The sequence below is a fragment of the Pelodiscus sinensis genome, chromosome 3 (genome assembly GCF_049634645.1).
Source record: "Pelodiscus sinensis isolate JC-2024 chromosome 3, ASM4963464v1, whole genome shotgun sequence".
NCBI classification, from domain to species: domain Eukaryota; kingdom Metazoa; phylum Chordata; order Testudines; family Trionychidae; genus Pelodiscus; species Pelodiscus sinensis.
Genome location: NC_134713.1, coordinates 18,587,179 through 18,605,324, shown reverse-complemented (window position 1 = coordinate 18,605,324; position 18,146 = coordinate 18,587,179). Strand labels below are relative to the sequence as shown.

General features: G+C 39.9%; 1 protein-coding gene across 7 annotated transcripts in view; it reads right to left on the bottom strand.

The window, feature by feature from the left end:
- The window catches only part of PUM2 (pumilio RNA binding family member 2), a 128,913-nt gene that overhangs the window by 9,286 nt on the left and 101,481 nt on the right, over window positions 1–18,146 (bottom strand). For 6 of the 7 annotated variants that reach the window (XM_006137572.4, XM_075923436.1, XM_075923433.1 and 3 more), the window contains 5 exons: window positions 16,948–17,184; window positions 10,321–10,588; window positions 9,503–9,632; window positions 4,032–4,160; window positions 3,625–3,762 (listed from right to left, as the gene is read on the bottom strand). In XM_006137572.4, the coding sequence (XP_006137634.1) occupies window positions 3,625–3,762; window positions 4,032–4,160; window positions 9,503–9,632; window positions 10,321–10,588; window positions 16,948–17,184 (902 nt within the window). The remainder of the gene's footprint in view (window positions 1–3,624; window positions 3,763–4,031; window positions 4,161–9,502; window positions 9,633–10,320; window positions 10,589–16,947; window positions 17,185–18,146) is intronic. The other variant, XM_014580846.3, reaches the window with a different exon arrangement.

The following is an 18,146-nucleotide window of genomic DNA, read 5'->3' as shown; positions in this document are numbered from 1 at the left end:
GGGGCAGAGCAGCTGGGGTGCTGCTGGGTTGCTCCAGTAGCGCAGCTCCTCGGTTCTACTGGAGCAACCCAGCAGCACCCCAGCTGCTCTGCCCCAGGCGTCCTGATTCAGTCGCTGCTGAAACTGACCAGCAGCGGCTGAATCAGGACACCTGGGGCAGAGCAGCTGGGGTGCTGCCGGGTTGGTCCAGAGCAGCGCTGCGGGACCAACCCGGCAGCCCCCAGCTGCTCTCCCCCAGGGGTAGGCACTAGCTGCATCCCCCCCCAGCAGACCATGGGGACAGGAGCAAAGCCGCGGAGCACGCCCGCAGCAGGACAGCCCAAGCGCGCCCGGGCTGTCCCGCTGCGGGCGTGCTCAGCGGTTTTGCTCCCCTTCTCCCTGTTCTGCAGGGAGACGGGGAGCAAAGCCTTGGAGCACGCCCGCAGCGGGACAGCCCGGGCACACTTGGGCTGTCCTGCTGCGGGCGTGCTCCAAGGCTTTGCTCCTGTCCCCCTGGTCTGCTGGGGGGGTCCAGCAAAGCCGCTGGACCCCCCCCAGCAGACCAGGGACACCCAAGCAAAGCCGCCCAGGCGGCGGGAGTCCCGCTGCCTGGGCGGCTTTGCTCGTTTGCCCCAGGTTCGTTTGCTCTAGGTGAAACCATCTTGTTAATCTTTAAAGTGCTGTATAGTCCTGTCTTTTGTTTCAGCAAGACCAGAGTAACACGGCTACATCTCTGTTACTATTCTACTCAGCTAAGCAGATAAACTTACATTAGTAGCTAAGGTAACAAGGCACAAACATACAGTTCTTTGGCTTAGTCTGGTTACTTAAATTCTATCCAGACATCAGATATGCAAATACTTATCAGATAGTCAACACAATGCCTAGTCGTTTCCCCCCCACACACACACCTTGCTGCCTCTATCAGAAAGAGGCAGCAGGATGGCGGGGAGGGGAGAAAAGGAGATGCTTCAAAACAGCAGCACTGTGTGGAGCCAGAGGACAGACCCTGGGTTCCACGTGGAACTGCCACTTTGAAATGCCAGGTGCAGCCTGGGCAGCTGGCCTGGGCTACATGCTGTGTTTCAAAGTGGCAGCGCTGCTTAGAGCCCGAGGTCAGCTGGTGATTCTGAGTCCCCAGCTGACCCTGGGCTACATGCTGCGCAGAGCACAGGGCCAGTGGGGGACTGCTTGAGTGCTCCCCGCAGCGCTTTCACTTTTCAAAAGGTGGTGGCGTGTTTATCAACTAATCAAATAGTTGATGTAAATTTGCAGTGACTATTTGATTAGCCAGTCAATCTAAATGCAACATCCCTAAAACTTACATGTGGAAGTTATGATTAACTCACACACAAAGTTTATAAAGCTAGCCTGCAAATGATTAAATCATCAAACTGTAACTACCTAGAGAACAACAGGGTTATAAGGAATACTCAGCATGGATTTTTCAACAACAAATCATAACAGACAAACCTAATTTCCTTCAACAAGGTGACTAGCCCAGTGAATAGGGTGGAAGCAGATGTGATGTATCTTCATTTTAGTAAGGCTTCTTGACACAGTTCCAAACAACATTCTCATAAGCAAACTAGGGAAATAAGATCTATAAAGGAGTGTACAACTGATTGAAAGACAGTACTCAAAAAGTACTTATCAATATGTTGGTGTCAAATTGGGAGTGCATAACTAGTGCAGCCTTTAGGGGGTCAGTCCTGGATCTGGTACAATATTGTCAATAAATGATTTGGATAATCAACTAAGTAAAAAATTTCAGATGATATCAAGCAGGGAGAAGCTGCAAGAGCTATGAAGGACAGCATTAAAATTCAAAACAACCTTGACAAAACTGGCAAACTGGTCTGAATTTCAATAATGATGAAATTCAATAATGACAAGTGCAAAGTACTTCACTTAGGAAAGCAAAATAAAAAATGCACAACTACAAAATAGGGAGTCACTGACTGGGTGTTAGTACTGCTGAAAAGGAACTAGGAGATATAGTGGACCACAAATTGAGTTTGTGTGAACATTGAGATGCAGCTATAAAAAAGGCTAAACTATTCTGTGGTGTTTTAACAGAGCATTATTTGCAAGACAGAAGTAGTAGTCCCACTCTATTCAGTACTGGTGAGGCCTCAGCTGAGGTAGTAAGTCCAGTTCTGGTCACAGGTTAAGATATGTGGACAAACTAGACCTCTGAGGAAAGGTTAAAAAAGCTGGGCATGTTTGGTATTAAGAACAGAAGATCAAGGGGCAGCCTGAAAACAGTCTTCAAATATTTTAAGGATTGTTATAAAAAGAGGATAGTGATCAATTATTCTCTCTGACACTGTAGGTAGGACAAGTAGTAATTGGCTTAATCTGCACTGAGAGAGATTTAGATTACAGATTAGGAAAAGTGGTCTAAGAGCATAGTTAAAGAGGGAAGAAACTTCTAAAGGAGGTTGTGGAATCCTCATGGTAGTCTTTTAAAGACAGACTGGACAAACGTCTTTCACAGATGGTCTAGGTTTACTTACTCTTCAGCATGGGAGGAGGGGAGGCAACACAATTTTTTGAGGTTCCTCCCAGCCCTATATTTCTATGATTCTATTAAAGTTATCTTCTGTTATACTACAAAAGTGTTCTATGTTTTTCATTTTTTCCCCAATTACTACATTATATTACACAAGGAGTAATGTAAGGTACTCCAGTGAACTATGTTAGAATTTAGTCAAGGGCCTCTATTTAGAAACCCACTTAAACCTCCCTTCACCTCCACACACTTTGATGTACAGAGCAAGTGGACTCAAAGTAAATTAAGCCACCATTTGGTAAATCATGTATTGCTAGTCACAATAAAAGATTAGTATCACAGGGCAAAAATATCTATCTCCATACAGTAAAGCATGAGACACAATGATATGTTGGAGATATTGTAAAGAAATGTGCATGGAGCATTACTAAAATAAAACCAAATAATCTTTCTGAATTTGTTGTACTTTTCAGACTAGACAAGTACAAGATAGTCATATTAAAATTTTTAGTTGCACTATATTCTGAATTGCCTTTAGTATAATATTAACCTTATTTTTCCAAATATGTGTATTATGACCATAGTGTCACTTTTCATATCAGACATTTCTTCTGATCCAGGCACAGAGAACACTTGATTGAATTTAATAAAGTGAGTAGAATCAGGTAGATAACCTTGGAAAGAAATTACTATTTAAGATAAAGTACATAGAAAGAGAGGAGAAATCTCTCTTTACAGGAGTCTTGTAGCTGCTGTTACTTCTATTGCTATGAAGAACAGAGACCAGAGATAGACTCATAGTTAACTAAAATAAAGTATTACCAAGGAAACCTGATTGTGTCAGTCTCCAAACTGAAATGAAAAACTTGATAATAAGCAGAGTATTTCTGCCACCAAATTCACAGAGCATTAGATTTCCTTCATAGAATACAGCCTCATTTCCAATATATACGGTCATGCTCCGTCACATTAACAATATAATTCAAGGGTTTTATTTTTTTAGTTAGGACAAAAAAAAGTGCTGCTATAAGTTATATTAATCTAACTGATACACCAGTTGTGTTGGTAAATGATGTCTGGTATTTAATGATAGAATTCCTAGATTAAAGTAGAGAAATTAACAACAATACCTGTCCTTTGAAAGCATCAATGATGAACTGGAGTGACTGTGGCTGGACACATTCAATGCATTTTTGTACAACATGGTTTCCATTTTGATCTTTCACACATTTCAGAACATGACCATCTAACTCTTTCACCATTTCATTCTGGAAAAGAATAAAGACACTACTAAATTATCCACATCTCTACACTGATGCTGTCTCAGTAAAACTGCATTTTTTAATGTAATAATCAAATCTGTTCACTGTATATCCAGCGAGCCTTTTTTTTTTTGCTGGAAGAATTACACTAATAAAACATTCATTTAATTTCAAGCATATGTCACAATGTAGTAAAAATTGAAAATCTTTATAGAGCACACAATGGATTTATGGAAAATTAACAAAATTTAAAAAAACCCACTGTTCTAACTTACCTGCTGGTCAGGTGAGATGGATTCTAATGCTTTCTGAATAACCCGACAACCATACATCTGCAGGGCTAATGGCAGAACGTGACCACGAATACGTGTTGCTAAGGCTAACTTTTGATCTGGGCTTCCAAACTATAAGAAAACAAAGATTCTGTTAAACAAAAGCAGATTTATTGTAGTGTGATGTAATTTATTTGGTGGAAATCTGTTATCTGTTGAATATATTACAATCTCATGTCTATGATGCTTGTGTCGATTATCTATTTTTTCTCTATTTCATGAACATAAATACTTAACAGAACTCCAAACACAGTATCTCTAAAATTTCCCACTTCCAGTTTGTAAGTGACCATGGACACCAATATGGAAAGGGCAGACTTTACTGTTCATAGGAGTGTTTTAGCAGATGCCTTTGAACACTAATTAGTGTGATAACCCAATGAATTTAGTGTAACTCGGCATTACAGTTGGCTGACACTTAGAACTTCCTTTTTGGTTTCAGTATGATTGGGACCAAATAACTTTTTAAAAAAAATTTTCTGCAAGCTAAAGATTTTGAAAAAGTTTGCACCTGAAAGTAACGGAGTGAAGTTTACATGCTGGTCAGTTGTACTACTATCCAACAGTGACTAGCAATTGCGAGAGGAGCTATTCAGTGGAGAACAGTAGTGATACAAACAATAAAATCAGTATCACCCAGCAGCTAAGGGGATTCCAGTGGCCAAGTCTTGGAGCAGCAATGTTACACAGATCACCCCAGCACTAGGGACATCTGCTGTATGTGTTCCTCTCATTTCCACTTATACACAAAGTCCTGATCAAGATCCACAGGGATAAGTCAGCATCACACTAGTAGCGCCATTGTGGCCCCACCAGCACTGTACACCACGCTCACAGAGCTTTCAGTGGATGTCCTACTCATGTTGCTGCTGTTCCTGAACCTGATCACCCAGACCTCCAGTTTCTCTAACTCCATGGCCTGAAAGATTCATGGCTAAACCCCATGGAGCTCATGTGTTCGGAGTCTGTCAGGGAAGTACTGCTCAGTATCAGGAAGCTCTCCAGTAGGACCACTATCTGGCAAAGAGGAAGTGTAGTTGAAGGTAAGGGAGGAGTAGACTTGGAGAAAATAGACCACTTCTACTGTGTCGAGAACCCAGCAGTCCAATGTTATTTGGAACCATGCATGGTAGAAGTGGGATACACAATTCAAAAAACAAGGGCGAAGATCCAGTCCATAAGCAGATATATTGCTTCCAGGCATACCTTTAAAAGACCTGCTTAGAGCATAAAGTAGTACATCCTGGCCCTGGTTGGAAAGGGTAGTGCTGGCTTGCACCTATTGTTCCTGTCACACTTCCTAGAGAAATCCTGTTTAGGGTGTGGCATGTACTGAGAGAGCTGCGGCTTGAAATGCTTCCACTACATAGTCAGGGCACCCCTCCTTCCCCCCAGCGATTTCAGCATAGTCCTCGAGGCTATACAGCCTGGAATCAGTTTGCTCTAAGAACAGGCTGGCCTCATCAAAGGGCATGGTCCTGCAGAGTCTGCTGGACTTTGGGTGGAACGCATGAGCCTGGCAGTCATGAACTACACCTCGGGGTGATTCTGGAAGAGATGGTGTGCACTAGTGAGGCTGCTGTGTTCAGTGAGACCTGTAAAGAGATACATGCCACTGAATTACCTTCCTCAACAATAGCTCCAAACTTTTTAGTTCTGTGATGAAACCCTTTGGAAATCTTGCCCCTCCTCCAGACACTTGAGGCAAGACTTGTGGGGGCTGCCCATTGGCATTGGCTTGAGAAAGGATCTACAGAGTTTGAAGCATGCCCGAGACCCAGGGGAGAAAAAACAGAAAGCGGAGTGGGGAAGATCTCCTTCACTCACGCTAAACTACTACCACTGGTGGTAAGAAAAACTGAGGCAACATCAGGCTGGCAGGGTCAAATACTGAGTGTGACTGAAGTGCCATTCCAAGGGGAAAAACTCTGATGACTGTGTACACAGCGCACACACACCTAACGGGAATAGATATGCATAATCACTTGAACAACTGTTATCAAAATTTGCAATTCATCACTAATTTGAAGTTTTCTAACTTCATCTTTTAGCCACTGACTCGTGTTAGAATTTTATTGACTAAATTAAACATCCCTCTAATATCAGATATTGGAATATGTATTTAGAGGACTATAGTCAAGTTGCTTTTTATCCCTCTCGTTGAAATTCAGACTAAAGCAGTCCAGCATAAGATGTATTTTCCACTCCTCAGAATAATTCTTATATCTGTTTGATGATCTCTCTCTCCAGCTTTTCTACCTATAAACACTAGAACCAGACAGAACTTTAACAGTGGTCTCAAATTCTTTGTACAGAGGGAGTATTGCCTGCTTATGCATTCAATTTTTTGGGAGCACTTTCAACCACAGCGTTGGTAAGAGTTTGTTTTCAGCTTAAAGATGTTAAATTGCTGCCATCCCCAGGTAAATGCCCTATCCTCTAGTCCACTCCAGAACCCACCCGACCTTCCTACGTTCAGGTTACCTACCTAATCGTATAGTCAACATAATTTGTATCAGCTATATGACTATTTAATAGGCCTGCTCTGAGGAACCGCAATGGAGGGAGGTCCAGGAGCCGGCTTGAGCTAGGACTGAACAGCCCTGTTCGCGGCAGACAGCCTCCCTCCATTCCCCCTCCTCCCACTGCCTCTGATAGAGGTAGCAGGGGAGGGGGGCAGGCGACACCACGGAGACTGTGCTGGGGGGGAACTGGCCCCCCACAGCACCAGCTCCTGTCTCCCCACACTTGCTGCCTCTGGAGGGGGGTGCTGCAGGGAGCACAGGGCGAGCAGGGACTCAAGCAGTCCCTGCCTGTCTGATATTCCCGCTGCGGCAGCACTTCAGCGGGAACTGGTGAAAGTGGGACTGCTTCAGTCCCCGCTTGCGCCATTTCCCCACTGTGCCTCCCCTGCCCCCCCGGAGATGGTGCTGGGGGGAACCAGCTTTTAAGCCGGCTCCCTATAGAACCAGCTCCTGCTCCCCAACTATTGCTGCCACTGACAGAGGCAGCGATGGGGGCAGGAGGAGGGAAGTGACTAGTCGAGTCACTACTTGACTATCTGATAAGCTTTTGCTTATTGGATAGTTGGCTATTCACTTACATCCCTAGTTCAGCTGGTTATCTACCATGGTTAAAGTATTTTTCAGAACCCCTGCCTTGCAAGGATGCAGTTGTATATCATGACAATATCCTTGTAATCATGCACACATGATTTTTTGGCATTCAGGTCCTGTGAACTAATCTGCACAGGGAAAAAGATGGAGCATGTGGTATACAGAAACTACAAAAGCATGCAGAGATAATGTGGAAAGGAGTGCTGCATCCTTTTCCAAAATCCCATCCTGGCTACTCCTCCAGCTCTATGATGCCTCCCCTATTTGGAAAAAAAGGGAAAACCTTAGAAAGCAGAGGAACACACAGAAGCAGAGGCAACTTTGTAGAGGTTAGATGATGTGATGGCATTCTGATTCAATGCATCAGTATGTAAATATGGAAAGAATCAAATTCCAATAACTCTGCAGAGATCATTGTCATAGAGGATAGGAATGGGGTGGCCGGGGTGGAGAGAAAGAGGATGAAGGATATGAACCTGCAGTGAAGCAACGATACATAGTGAATCTGAATTCAGAAAAAGAAGATGGACTACATAGTTCTCTGCAGCTGGAACAGTCATTGAGCAACTCAAACAAAACAACTTTGTTGGGCTATGGTTGTAGTTTAAAGTACATTCATAGATCTACATGTTAAATCCATATAGGAGCACTGTTTTAAAAAACCCGAGAAACCATGAGAAGCTGAGTTACAGTAAAACTAAATATTTTAAACAATGGAGATACACAGTTAAGGATCGTCCAAACAAACACACCATTATTCCACTTAGAAATTAATTGAAAACAAAACGATTTTTCAAACAAAACCACTTTTGAGGTCATTATGAGAATCCTAAATCTTTTTTTTTTTGCCTCCTCGTATCAGCCCATGATTGTTGGATGGCAGCTGAATGACTTATTGCTAGCATCAATTTTCAAATGTATTTATTTAAGGGCTGTCAATTAGTGGGCGCTAACACCTGTGATTAACGCAGGGGCAGAATTAACTTGTTAAAAAATTAACTCGCGTTAATCGCAGAAGACAGCAAACCAGCAAGAGCTGCTCCAGAGCCTGTCTCTGGTAAGGTGCAGTAATGCAAACTGTCACCAGAGAGTGCATGAAAAAACGAAGCAGCCAGAAAAAAAGAAAAAAAACCTGAAGTCATAGTTCCAGCTTCAACAGAGAAATAAACAAGAAAAGTAGTTCCAGCTTCAACAGAGAAATAAACAAGAAAAGTAAAGACCTTGACACTTGTCTCTCTCCCCTCCCAGGTGACCATATTTTTAAAAATAAGCAACCTGGGGGGCGGGGGGGGGGGGGGGGGGGGGGGGGGGGGGCTTGCCCAAGCTGTCTCCCTCCTTCCCCCCAGCAGGGCTCACCCAAGCCACTTTCTCTCTACTAAGGTTTAACACCCTTTCTCCTGATACTTTATGCATAGAGGTAGAGGGGTGGGCAACAGAACATGTCCCCCCTCCCCTTTCCTTCCCCTATTTATTTTGAGTTTCCTTATCCTCTAATCATAACTCCAGTCATCTGAAGTGGGCTGTGCCCACAAAAGCTCATGATACCATCTACATGGTTTGTTAGTCTATAAAGTGCTACCAGACCATTTGCTTGCTGTTCTTTTTTTGCCTCCGGTGCAGAGTTGCAGTAGGGGTAGTTGCTGGGACCTGGTGTGAGCCGCTACTAAGCGGTTGCAGTGCTAACTGTTCTGGACTAATCATGTTGACGACAAAATTTTTGTTGACATGATTAACAAATTACACACTTACCATTCCTATTCTATATAGCCACATTAAGCAACTACACAGACCTTCTATGCCTCTATCTATAATAAAGTGAGTCTAAAGCAGTATTTCTTGAATTGCTCTCCCAACATTGTTAAAACATTATTTAGTCTAGCTCATTTAAAAATGGTTCACCTGCAAAGTGTGAATGAAGTACAACTGTTTTCAAAGCAATTTTAGAAGTCATCTCTTCCTAGTCAAGACAAAAAAGTTTTCTAAGTGATATGGTAACTACTGTGTCCCCTTCCAATAGTCAGGCTAACTGCACTCAGCTTGCTTTCTGAAACATGATTATACCATAACTTTGGAAAGAAAAACTGTAATTAGGATAGGGCCATGCCAAGACCACCACCACAAAGGAAAAATTCCCACTTTTCTTGGGGTGCACTGAAGAGGAAATACTGCTAAGCAGTCTTCAAAATTAGGTGCTGTGTGTAGTAAGTGTATAGTTAGTATTTGTTACAATACTGGAAAAGAACATTTACATACAGTCTTTATGCATGCTCAAAAATGCTTATTAAAGTATATACTTACCTCAAAGAATTTCTGTATTACATAGTTTCCAAATACATCAGTCATTAACTGGTATGCTGCTTGCAGAATCTCAGCAAATACCATCTGTCGCTCAGCTGGAGTAGCTCGTTCTAGTTTTTGTTGTATGAATCTAAGTGCAAGAGAAATTTACATGCCATTATATAAACAAAGGAAAACCTCAAATGCTACAAATCACCACATTTATTTTCATGAGACCTCAAATCATCAAAATTGGGACATTTAAGTAGGCTGTATTTAGATGCAACACTTTCATTTTAATAGTTTTAAAATATAAATATAGATGTGTTTAAGAATAACTCTGATGATTAAAGTTATATTAAAAGCATGGCTGAAGAAAAAGTTGCTCTTGACTAATTCTGGCAATTTGTTACCCTAGCAAAGGCAGATCCCTGACTACTATTCCCCCCCCCCCCCCCCCAAAAAAAAAAAAAAAAAGCGAAATAAGACAGCTAAGTATCTGGTGTGGTAAAACTTAAAAATTTGTTTGATTCACTTCATGATTACATTCTTTTACCAAGGTATTCCTGATGCTTAAGACAATCAAGGTTTAGAAAGACTGATTTTACTTAAGGATGGTATATTTTCCTTATGGTAAAATTCTTCCTGATATGCAGAGAGGCTAGTGAAACACTTTCTGCAATACTTAAATGCAGCAGTATTCTAAAATCTATGTCTATAAAAATGATAGATACTTCACAATGGGGCAATCACAATCTAATTAAAAATGAAATGCTTTAACTCAATTGATGTATCTTTATAAATATTACTTCAGCTATAAGCTTTACTACAACATTTACCTCGAACCATGCTGGTCTTGAGAAAATTCAACTATATGGCCAACAAGGTCTCTTAGTTGAAGGTTAGGGAAGCGATTATTTCTGAAATCTTCCAGCAACCTACTGCGTCCGGAGGGCATAATATCTGACCTACTATAACGAAGACGTGAAGGTGGGAAGAGTTGGCTGCTGGAGCTAAAAAGACTGGAGGTACTCGTGGCACTGCGATACTTTGCTTCCGCTCCGGGTGCTGCAGAGATATAGCGACCACTACCATTTGTCAGCCCTCCTACAATGAAGCAGTTTTGTTAGTAAACAAGCTTTAAAAGCAAGCAACAAGAGTGGTACTAAAACTGTTTATGTTTTAAACAATCCCCATCCCCCATTGCCTATTAGACCACCACAACTAAGAAAATATTGTTGGTTATATTAATAAAAGACAAAACACACCTACCCACAATCTCTTTTTTTCAAATTGAAGGACAAGAGGGAAAAGAATTTTCATTGGGACAACATAACAGGTGTACAAATGTATAGAAACTTTAGAGTTGAGTGTCTCAGTCCAATGCTCAGGGGCAAGTTTCTACTTCAAAATGACACTAACTCATACCCTTGGTTGGTAATCTCAAAGTTGGCCAAAGATTTGAATAGGCCACAGAAACTGAACTATCCTTTATGCCCTAGGTTCATTCTGTAGTCAGTTATAGCATAGCTGAAGGGCATTTTGGAGCCTTTGTGCCACCAGTGCCTATGGTATACCTGTTCTACGGAAAAAACAGAAGACTTCAGCATCCCAAGCTTTGCAAGCATAACATGTATGTGAAACAAATTTGAAAATAGAGCATTAAAATGTTCTGAAATATCTCTGGCTGTTTTAGAATTATTTACTTGAAGTTTATGGTAATCCCTTCACTGGCTGTCAATAGTCTACATCAAATTTCATCTTGAAAGTTCTATATTACTGTCCCTCCCTACTTATACATGAACTGATCTTACTTTGTGCAGCACCTGTTTCATCTGCTCTGCCAGTATTTTCACCTATAGCTGCCCAACTGTCTTCGCCTCACACATCCATCAGCATCATCTTCCATGTTGTACCCAGCATATATCACCATAATTAAATACCAGACAACATGCATTTTACCTGCTACATTAGGATACTTAAAATAAATACTGCTATTTTAATTAAGGATGTTAAGAAGTGGATAACTGATTCATTGTGGATTCGATACAATTTGTATCATGTACATGATTAGTTGATAAGCTGAAGCTCTCCAGTTTAAATGTAGTAGGAGCTGGATGCACAGGCAGCCCAGCTCCCACTACATTTAAACTGCAGAGCCGCAGAGAGGGTAGATCTGGGACCCAGTGTGAACCAAGACTCAGCAGCCCCAGACAACTGCAGCTCTGCTTTTTAAAATGTAAAAGCCAGTTGAGTTTTACTACATTTAAAAGGCAGAGCTACAGCCTGGGTGGCTCCTGGAGCCATCATGAGCTGGGACTGAGCGGTCCGGTCCCAGCTTGTGCTGGCTCCAGGACCACTGCAGCTCTGCCTCTCCTGCCCCTCACAGAGATGGTGCTGGGGGTAATGGGCTTTTAAGATGGCTCCCCCCAACACTGGCTCCTGATACCCCCGCAAGGGGTGGGGAAGTAAGTAGTCGAGCAGTGACTCAACTACTTGATAAGCCTAAGCTTATCGGATAGTCGACTACTCGAGCAGCCGCTTACATCCCTAATTTTAATACAATCAAATAATGAAAAAGTTCGATTTCTACTTGAAAAAGTCTTGCATCTACTATACTGACAGATACTAAAAAAACAAAAAAAGAGGGGGGAAAAGACATGTTTGCCCTGAAGTTAGTGAGAGAGGGAGTTACTAACTCGAAAGACCCTTCTTATTACCACAGGAGAACAATAAACCTTCTCCATTCCCCAAACCAAAAATCACTTACTAATTCTGCAAAAAGAAGTTCAAGTATGTGCTGTAAAGGAGGACATTCTATCAGGACAATTTCCTTTTAAACCAACCTACCATTTGGTTGTGGTAACCATTTGTTGACCAATCTACTAGACTAGGCAACCACATTATTATAGTGGGCTGGTAAGCTATATATGAAAGTCTCCCAAAGTCTTTTTTTTTTTTGAATGACCTGCTCAGTTACTGAAGCTGCAAGCAAAAGATTGAGCTATATTAGAAGACCTGGAGTCATTTATATTTCACTGGATAGTACAATGAGCTAAAAAAGTATTTTAATTAGTTAAAGATAATTAATACTAAGGAATAAGTAGTTCAGGTCCCTAATTTGATCTACAGCATCATAAAAGGATATAAAAATGTTCTAATCTCAAGTTTGTTTTTCTTGTTAAAAATCAGCTACTTTTATTATGAAGTTAACTGCAAAATCCACAATCCAGAGCTATCATTTATGTGATTTCCCATATACTGCACCCCAATCTCCTGCTCCAGATCACAGACCCCTCCTTTCTTAGCTCACAACCTAAACCCCTGCATACCCTCCTGTATCCCAATTCCCTGCCCTAGGTCACAATCCAACCCCCTGCAGCCGGTTCAAGTGCCCCAGGTCACAACTGTCTCTTTCACCCAAACTCCCTTCTGCACCCAACTTCCATCCCAGACCCCTGCACCTCCTCCATTAATATCCTGGAAGAGTTCGGCCCTCGACCACTTTCCAAATTCTTGGAGTGACCCCCCATCAAAAATTTTGCCTACCCCAGTCATAGCATAATGTGGTATGGCTGAGACATCTTCATTTGTCAACAGTTGATCAGTATGGAGAATTTGTTAAACTTTTGTAGCACCATTTTTTCTTGGCTAAGAATTGATGGAAAGCCAAAACAAAACAGTGATTTGTTGATAAGGTGGTTAATTTTGTAACTATACTAAAATACCTCACCAGAAGAAGTGTCCTAGTTTAATAAGAAACTGAACCTTGAAATAAAAGAAATTATGGATATTTTTGTGTAACTATATATTCTAGCTGAGAGGAATAGTTGTGTTAAGCTTTTGTGGGTAAACCCACTTCGTCAAATGAGAAGTAGGTTTTACCTACGAAAGCTCATAATCTAATATATTTGTTAGTCTCTGTGGTGCCAGAGAACGGCTCACTGTTTATATAGTCTGGCTCCCTGCGTCGGTATAGATACAAGGATTGCTCAGCTTTGCACTTTGCTCGTCTATTCTACTAAGACAGTCTTAGCGCACAAAAAATAACATCTAACCAATACCATCTGCAGAAGTGCATCCCAGCTGTTTTTATTGTTTAAGACACCTTTCAGTTATTTGCCTAATAAAGCATTTATTTTTTTACAGCACTGTAAATTCTTCAAAACTGTTATTAAAGTTAGTTATTAAAGTTCTTCTGGTTATGTTACCATGTCAGGTTTTTTCTATTAAAAAATAAACTTACTTTGAAGACTGATACCAAAACAGAGGTCTAAAGGGCAATTTTTTAAATGAACTGGTCAGCTGATACTTATTGCATTGCTCCATTAATTAAATAGCTTGGACAATGACTTAGTAATCAAAGCACTATCTACAAAAGTTTACCAACTAATCTCCAAGGTCAAATTTAGACACGGAATTATTAACAAGTGAACCAAACAGATATCATCTAGTGTGAAATCAAATGCACAGTATGCCAAATACTGAAACAAAGAGCACATTGATTTGTTACCACTTCTGACTTTACACAGGGGAGCTTTTCTCTATGGTAAAACAATAATTGGGCTAATACAAATTTTAAACAGCCCTATGACTACTGGGTTTTTCATAATCTCAATCTATTTTATAGACAATTACAGTAGTTGGGACATCTGGATTGCAGAAGTCCTCTCTAGTTGAGGAGCTACATAGTACCTCACATAGCCTGCCAATGGGCCTGTTCTTCAGGCCACTTCTATGGTAAAGATAAAACAATTTCAGCAATTTATGCTAAGCAGCTTTCCCTGAACAACATGGACAAAGCATAGCTTCTTTAATAAAGCATTTAAAACTCTGCTCTGATCTAGAATACTTAAAACATTTTGCACCATGCACGCTGACAAAATTTTTTTTTGCTGTACTAAACATGGTTTAAAACCAGTTGAGCTTACATAGTTTTATCATTGTGAGTGAAAGGATAGTTCAGTGTCCAGCATCATTTAATTCACAGCATTTCCAATGAGATTTGCTATTAGAAAAGAACAGTCACAAGCAACCAGCTTGAATTGTAATGATAACAGGACAAATGACTAAAATAATTCAAGTAAGCTCATACTTCAAAGTGGGAAAGAAAGGAATTGGTGCAGGAATAAAAAAAATTAAAATTAAAAATAGCATTAATTTCTTCCAAAGGAGTAGTTGGTTATTTAAGGTTGTGTCAACATTTGCAGAAGTGTCTGATAAAAGAGGGTATATAAAAGATGTAACATCTCCACTCGATGTTGCACTCTGTTGCAGTGGTACAGACAGAATTAATTGAGTCCCTACCACCTAGTTGACCTGGCCATACCAGCAGGAAAGACAAAACTTCAACACCAGATCCAAAGGAGGATTAAAGCTGTGTCTGACAGGAATTATCAAAATACAGACATAAAACTGTAGTGCAAGCACAGCCTTAAAGTATTGTTCTGCTCTGAAACAAAGAATAAGAGTGTCTTCTTCCTTTAACCAGCTCTTTATTGAGACATATCTGTTTACATCATTGACAATTGTTGCTACTATTTTGCACCTCACTACTGAGTCAACACAGCTTTCCCAAGGGGGGGGGGGGGGGGAATCAATGTGACAGGTAACTAAATTTCAACTTCAGGCCACCTTCATATTTGTGCAACCCCATTAGAGACAGACTGCAGCAGCATAACTGAATCTTCATTATTGTTAATTATGGGACCTAAAAAGAACACAATGATTTTCAGATTTTAATTTGATTTTTTAAACTTTACTTGTACACTGATCAGATTTGATCTGGAAATGTTTGTGATAAAGTAAAGAATGGAATCTCATGGTCCATTTTATAAAGTCACTTTTCAGAATATAACTTCACAAACTATTTAGCCATTAATCCAGCACACTATTTTAACAAACAATTGTGCTTATCATACATTGTGAGGCAGACAATCTGAACTGTTTAAACCCTGCACTTAATGCAATTTTGCTGATGGGTGTAATCCTTGATACTGATGACACCTTATATATTTTCCCAAAACTAGAATGGGTCCTGTTATTTAACATAGTTCACTAAATGGAAAGCAACATACAAGCTTCATCAACTTTATGTATACTGGTAACATCCCCCAAATTTTGGATTTAAATTACAGCTTTCTTTAATTGTGAACGCTTTAGTTAAGTCTAGTCTAGTTTCCACCAATAATCCCACTGTCAGATGCAATTTTTTTGAAAAGTTTCCATTGGGCTGAAATTGTCTGTGCTTGGTCTCAGCCCATAAAGATGTACAATTTATAGACCTGAAAAAGGGAAACAAGTTTAAAAAAAAAAGTGTTCTAAAATATTCCCTTAACCATTTTTTTTATTTAGAACAGTCAGCATATAACCATAAAGCCATACTAGATGAGGACACTAAATTATAACTACTATATATTTCAATTATGCTTAACATGAATACATCACCGCTTACACATTTCTTACTTCAAGAAATGTCAATTCCTTCAGAGCTTCAGTTCTCATTTTTTCCTGTTATAATTTGTAAAAAAGTATACAGTGATTAAGCTGCCTGCTACCTGCATCGATGACTATGTACAGTAGTCAATAGGGACAAGTGAAACTCATTCTGATAATTGTGCTATTTCACGCATCCAAATGTAAAAACTAAAAACATTTATGGTGAAGAAGAGGAAAGGTTTTATGAAGTAACCCTGAACTGAACACACGATCTTCCAAATAGATACCTATTTGTGGGTTTGTGTGCATGTGGTATTGTGGTTTTAAGATCAAGCCACCACATACATTCTTACTGGATGATATGTTTCTAGAACTACTGTTAACAGAGAATTGAAAATAACCTAATGCAGGGGGAAAACACAGGAAGAATGCATTATGGATATATAATCACTTGATTTTCTTTATCTCCTTGGTGATAATTCTTGATGTCCTAGAAAAGTAGCTGAACTCAAGGCAGCAGACCTATTGATTCAAAATGAACCTTTGATACATTCAATATTGTGATCTTTGCTTAAGTTTTTCTCCTAATATTATCGTAACATATGATAGTGAAATTTATTTCACGATCAAACAATACACTTGCTCATATTAAAGGGTCTTTGATAAATGCAAATTATACACTCAAAGCACAAAAAATACACTTTTGCCTGTTGAACATAGTAGAAAGGAATATATACTACAAATAATATAGTTGTATTATTGAGCATTAGACATTCCTTTCTACTTTTCAAATATAAAGAATGGCAGAAAATCAAACTATTGGCTCCATACTGCAAAATGCTGTGTGCTCTGCACTGTGACATCAGTGAGAGTTCCAGTGCACTTTGCAGCTTTCAGGACTGGGCCCTCTAATTAAAAACTGTTTGACAGCAAAGATAGCGTGACAGCTTTTATGCAACATACAATATTTTACACATATAGAAATACATACACACATACAAACAAAAAGGGTTTTGTTTTGTTTTTACCTAAATGCAAACTGGATGAGGATCCATGTGATGAAAGTGATGGCGGTGGCGTAAGTGAATGTCCTGGAGTTTGGCTTGGCAGAGGCATGCCTATTGGACTTGGAGAGGAGGAAAATCCCAGACTATTGTAAAATGGCTGCCCTATGGGTGCTAGGCTGCTACTAGATCTTTTGTACAAGTCAGAGCTAGTAGACAGAGAATCTCTCCTTGTGGCACTACTACTTGCAGAACTGCCAACTGAAGAAGAAATAAAAAAACCCTAATTACATACAGTGTCAACTGAATAAAACCTATCCCCAACTACAGCTGGGCAATAACAGATGTGATCACAATAATTAAACAATTGTTATGATAAATACAATTACTGTGGTAACCGTACATATTTTTAAATAAATCACAAATGGGTATACACATACCACAGATAAGGAAGGAAGTGTTTGAGTCATTGCCAAATCTTTTGACATTTAATGTCTGACTTTTTACAGGTATACTATAGTACTATGTTTTAATGTCCTGGCTTCATATGATCTAGTGATGCTGAAAATATGGTCACTAATATCTATAAAAAATTCCCCACATGAAATAATTCAAATTGGTGCCATTTGGTTTTAGGAAACAGACTGGATAAAATAAAACTATTTGTTTAAAATCTGAGAAAATAATGAATTTCCTTCACTTTTGCCTCAGCTGTTACTGAACTTCTCTTTGTCACACACCTCGTAGAACTGTGGAAACCAACTGGCCACACTAAAAGTAATTCTGCTACAGTTTTCAAATTCCCTGAGAGAATTGTTGGCTTTCAAAGACAGAATATTTTGGAGGAAGATCATAAAGGGATATAAATTAAAAAGAAGAGTAGGGAAGCACAGGGTGGGGTAAACAAAATAAACTGAGGAACTGGGGACAGCTTTAAATACTACTGTGGTACTGCTTGACGGTAAATTATGGATTAGAAGTTTAGGCTAAATTGTATTAGTGACCAACAGGTATATTGCCCAGTATTACCAGAAGGCTGATTAACTTTCTAGGATTAATTAAGGGATACATATGAATTACCATTTTACAAATTTTAGAAACTAAAAAATTCTATATTATGAAGAGTGTGAAATGTTAAAACAGAGTTCCTGTTTTAATTTTAGAACAATTCTAGAACACTGGTGTACGTAACTAAGGTTGCTGGAGTTGCAAAAATAATGAGC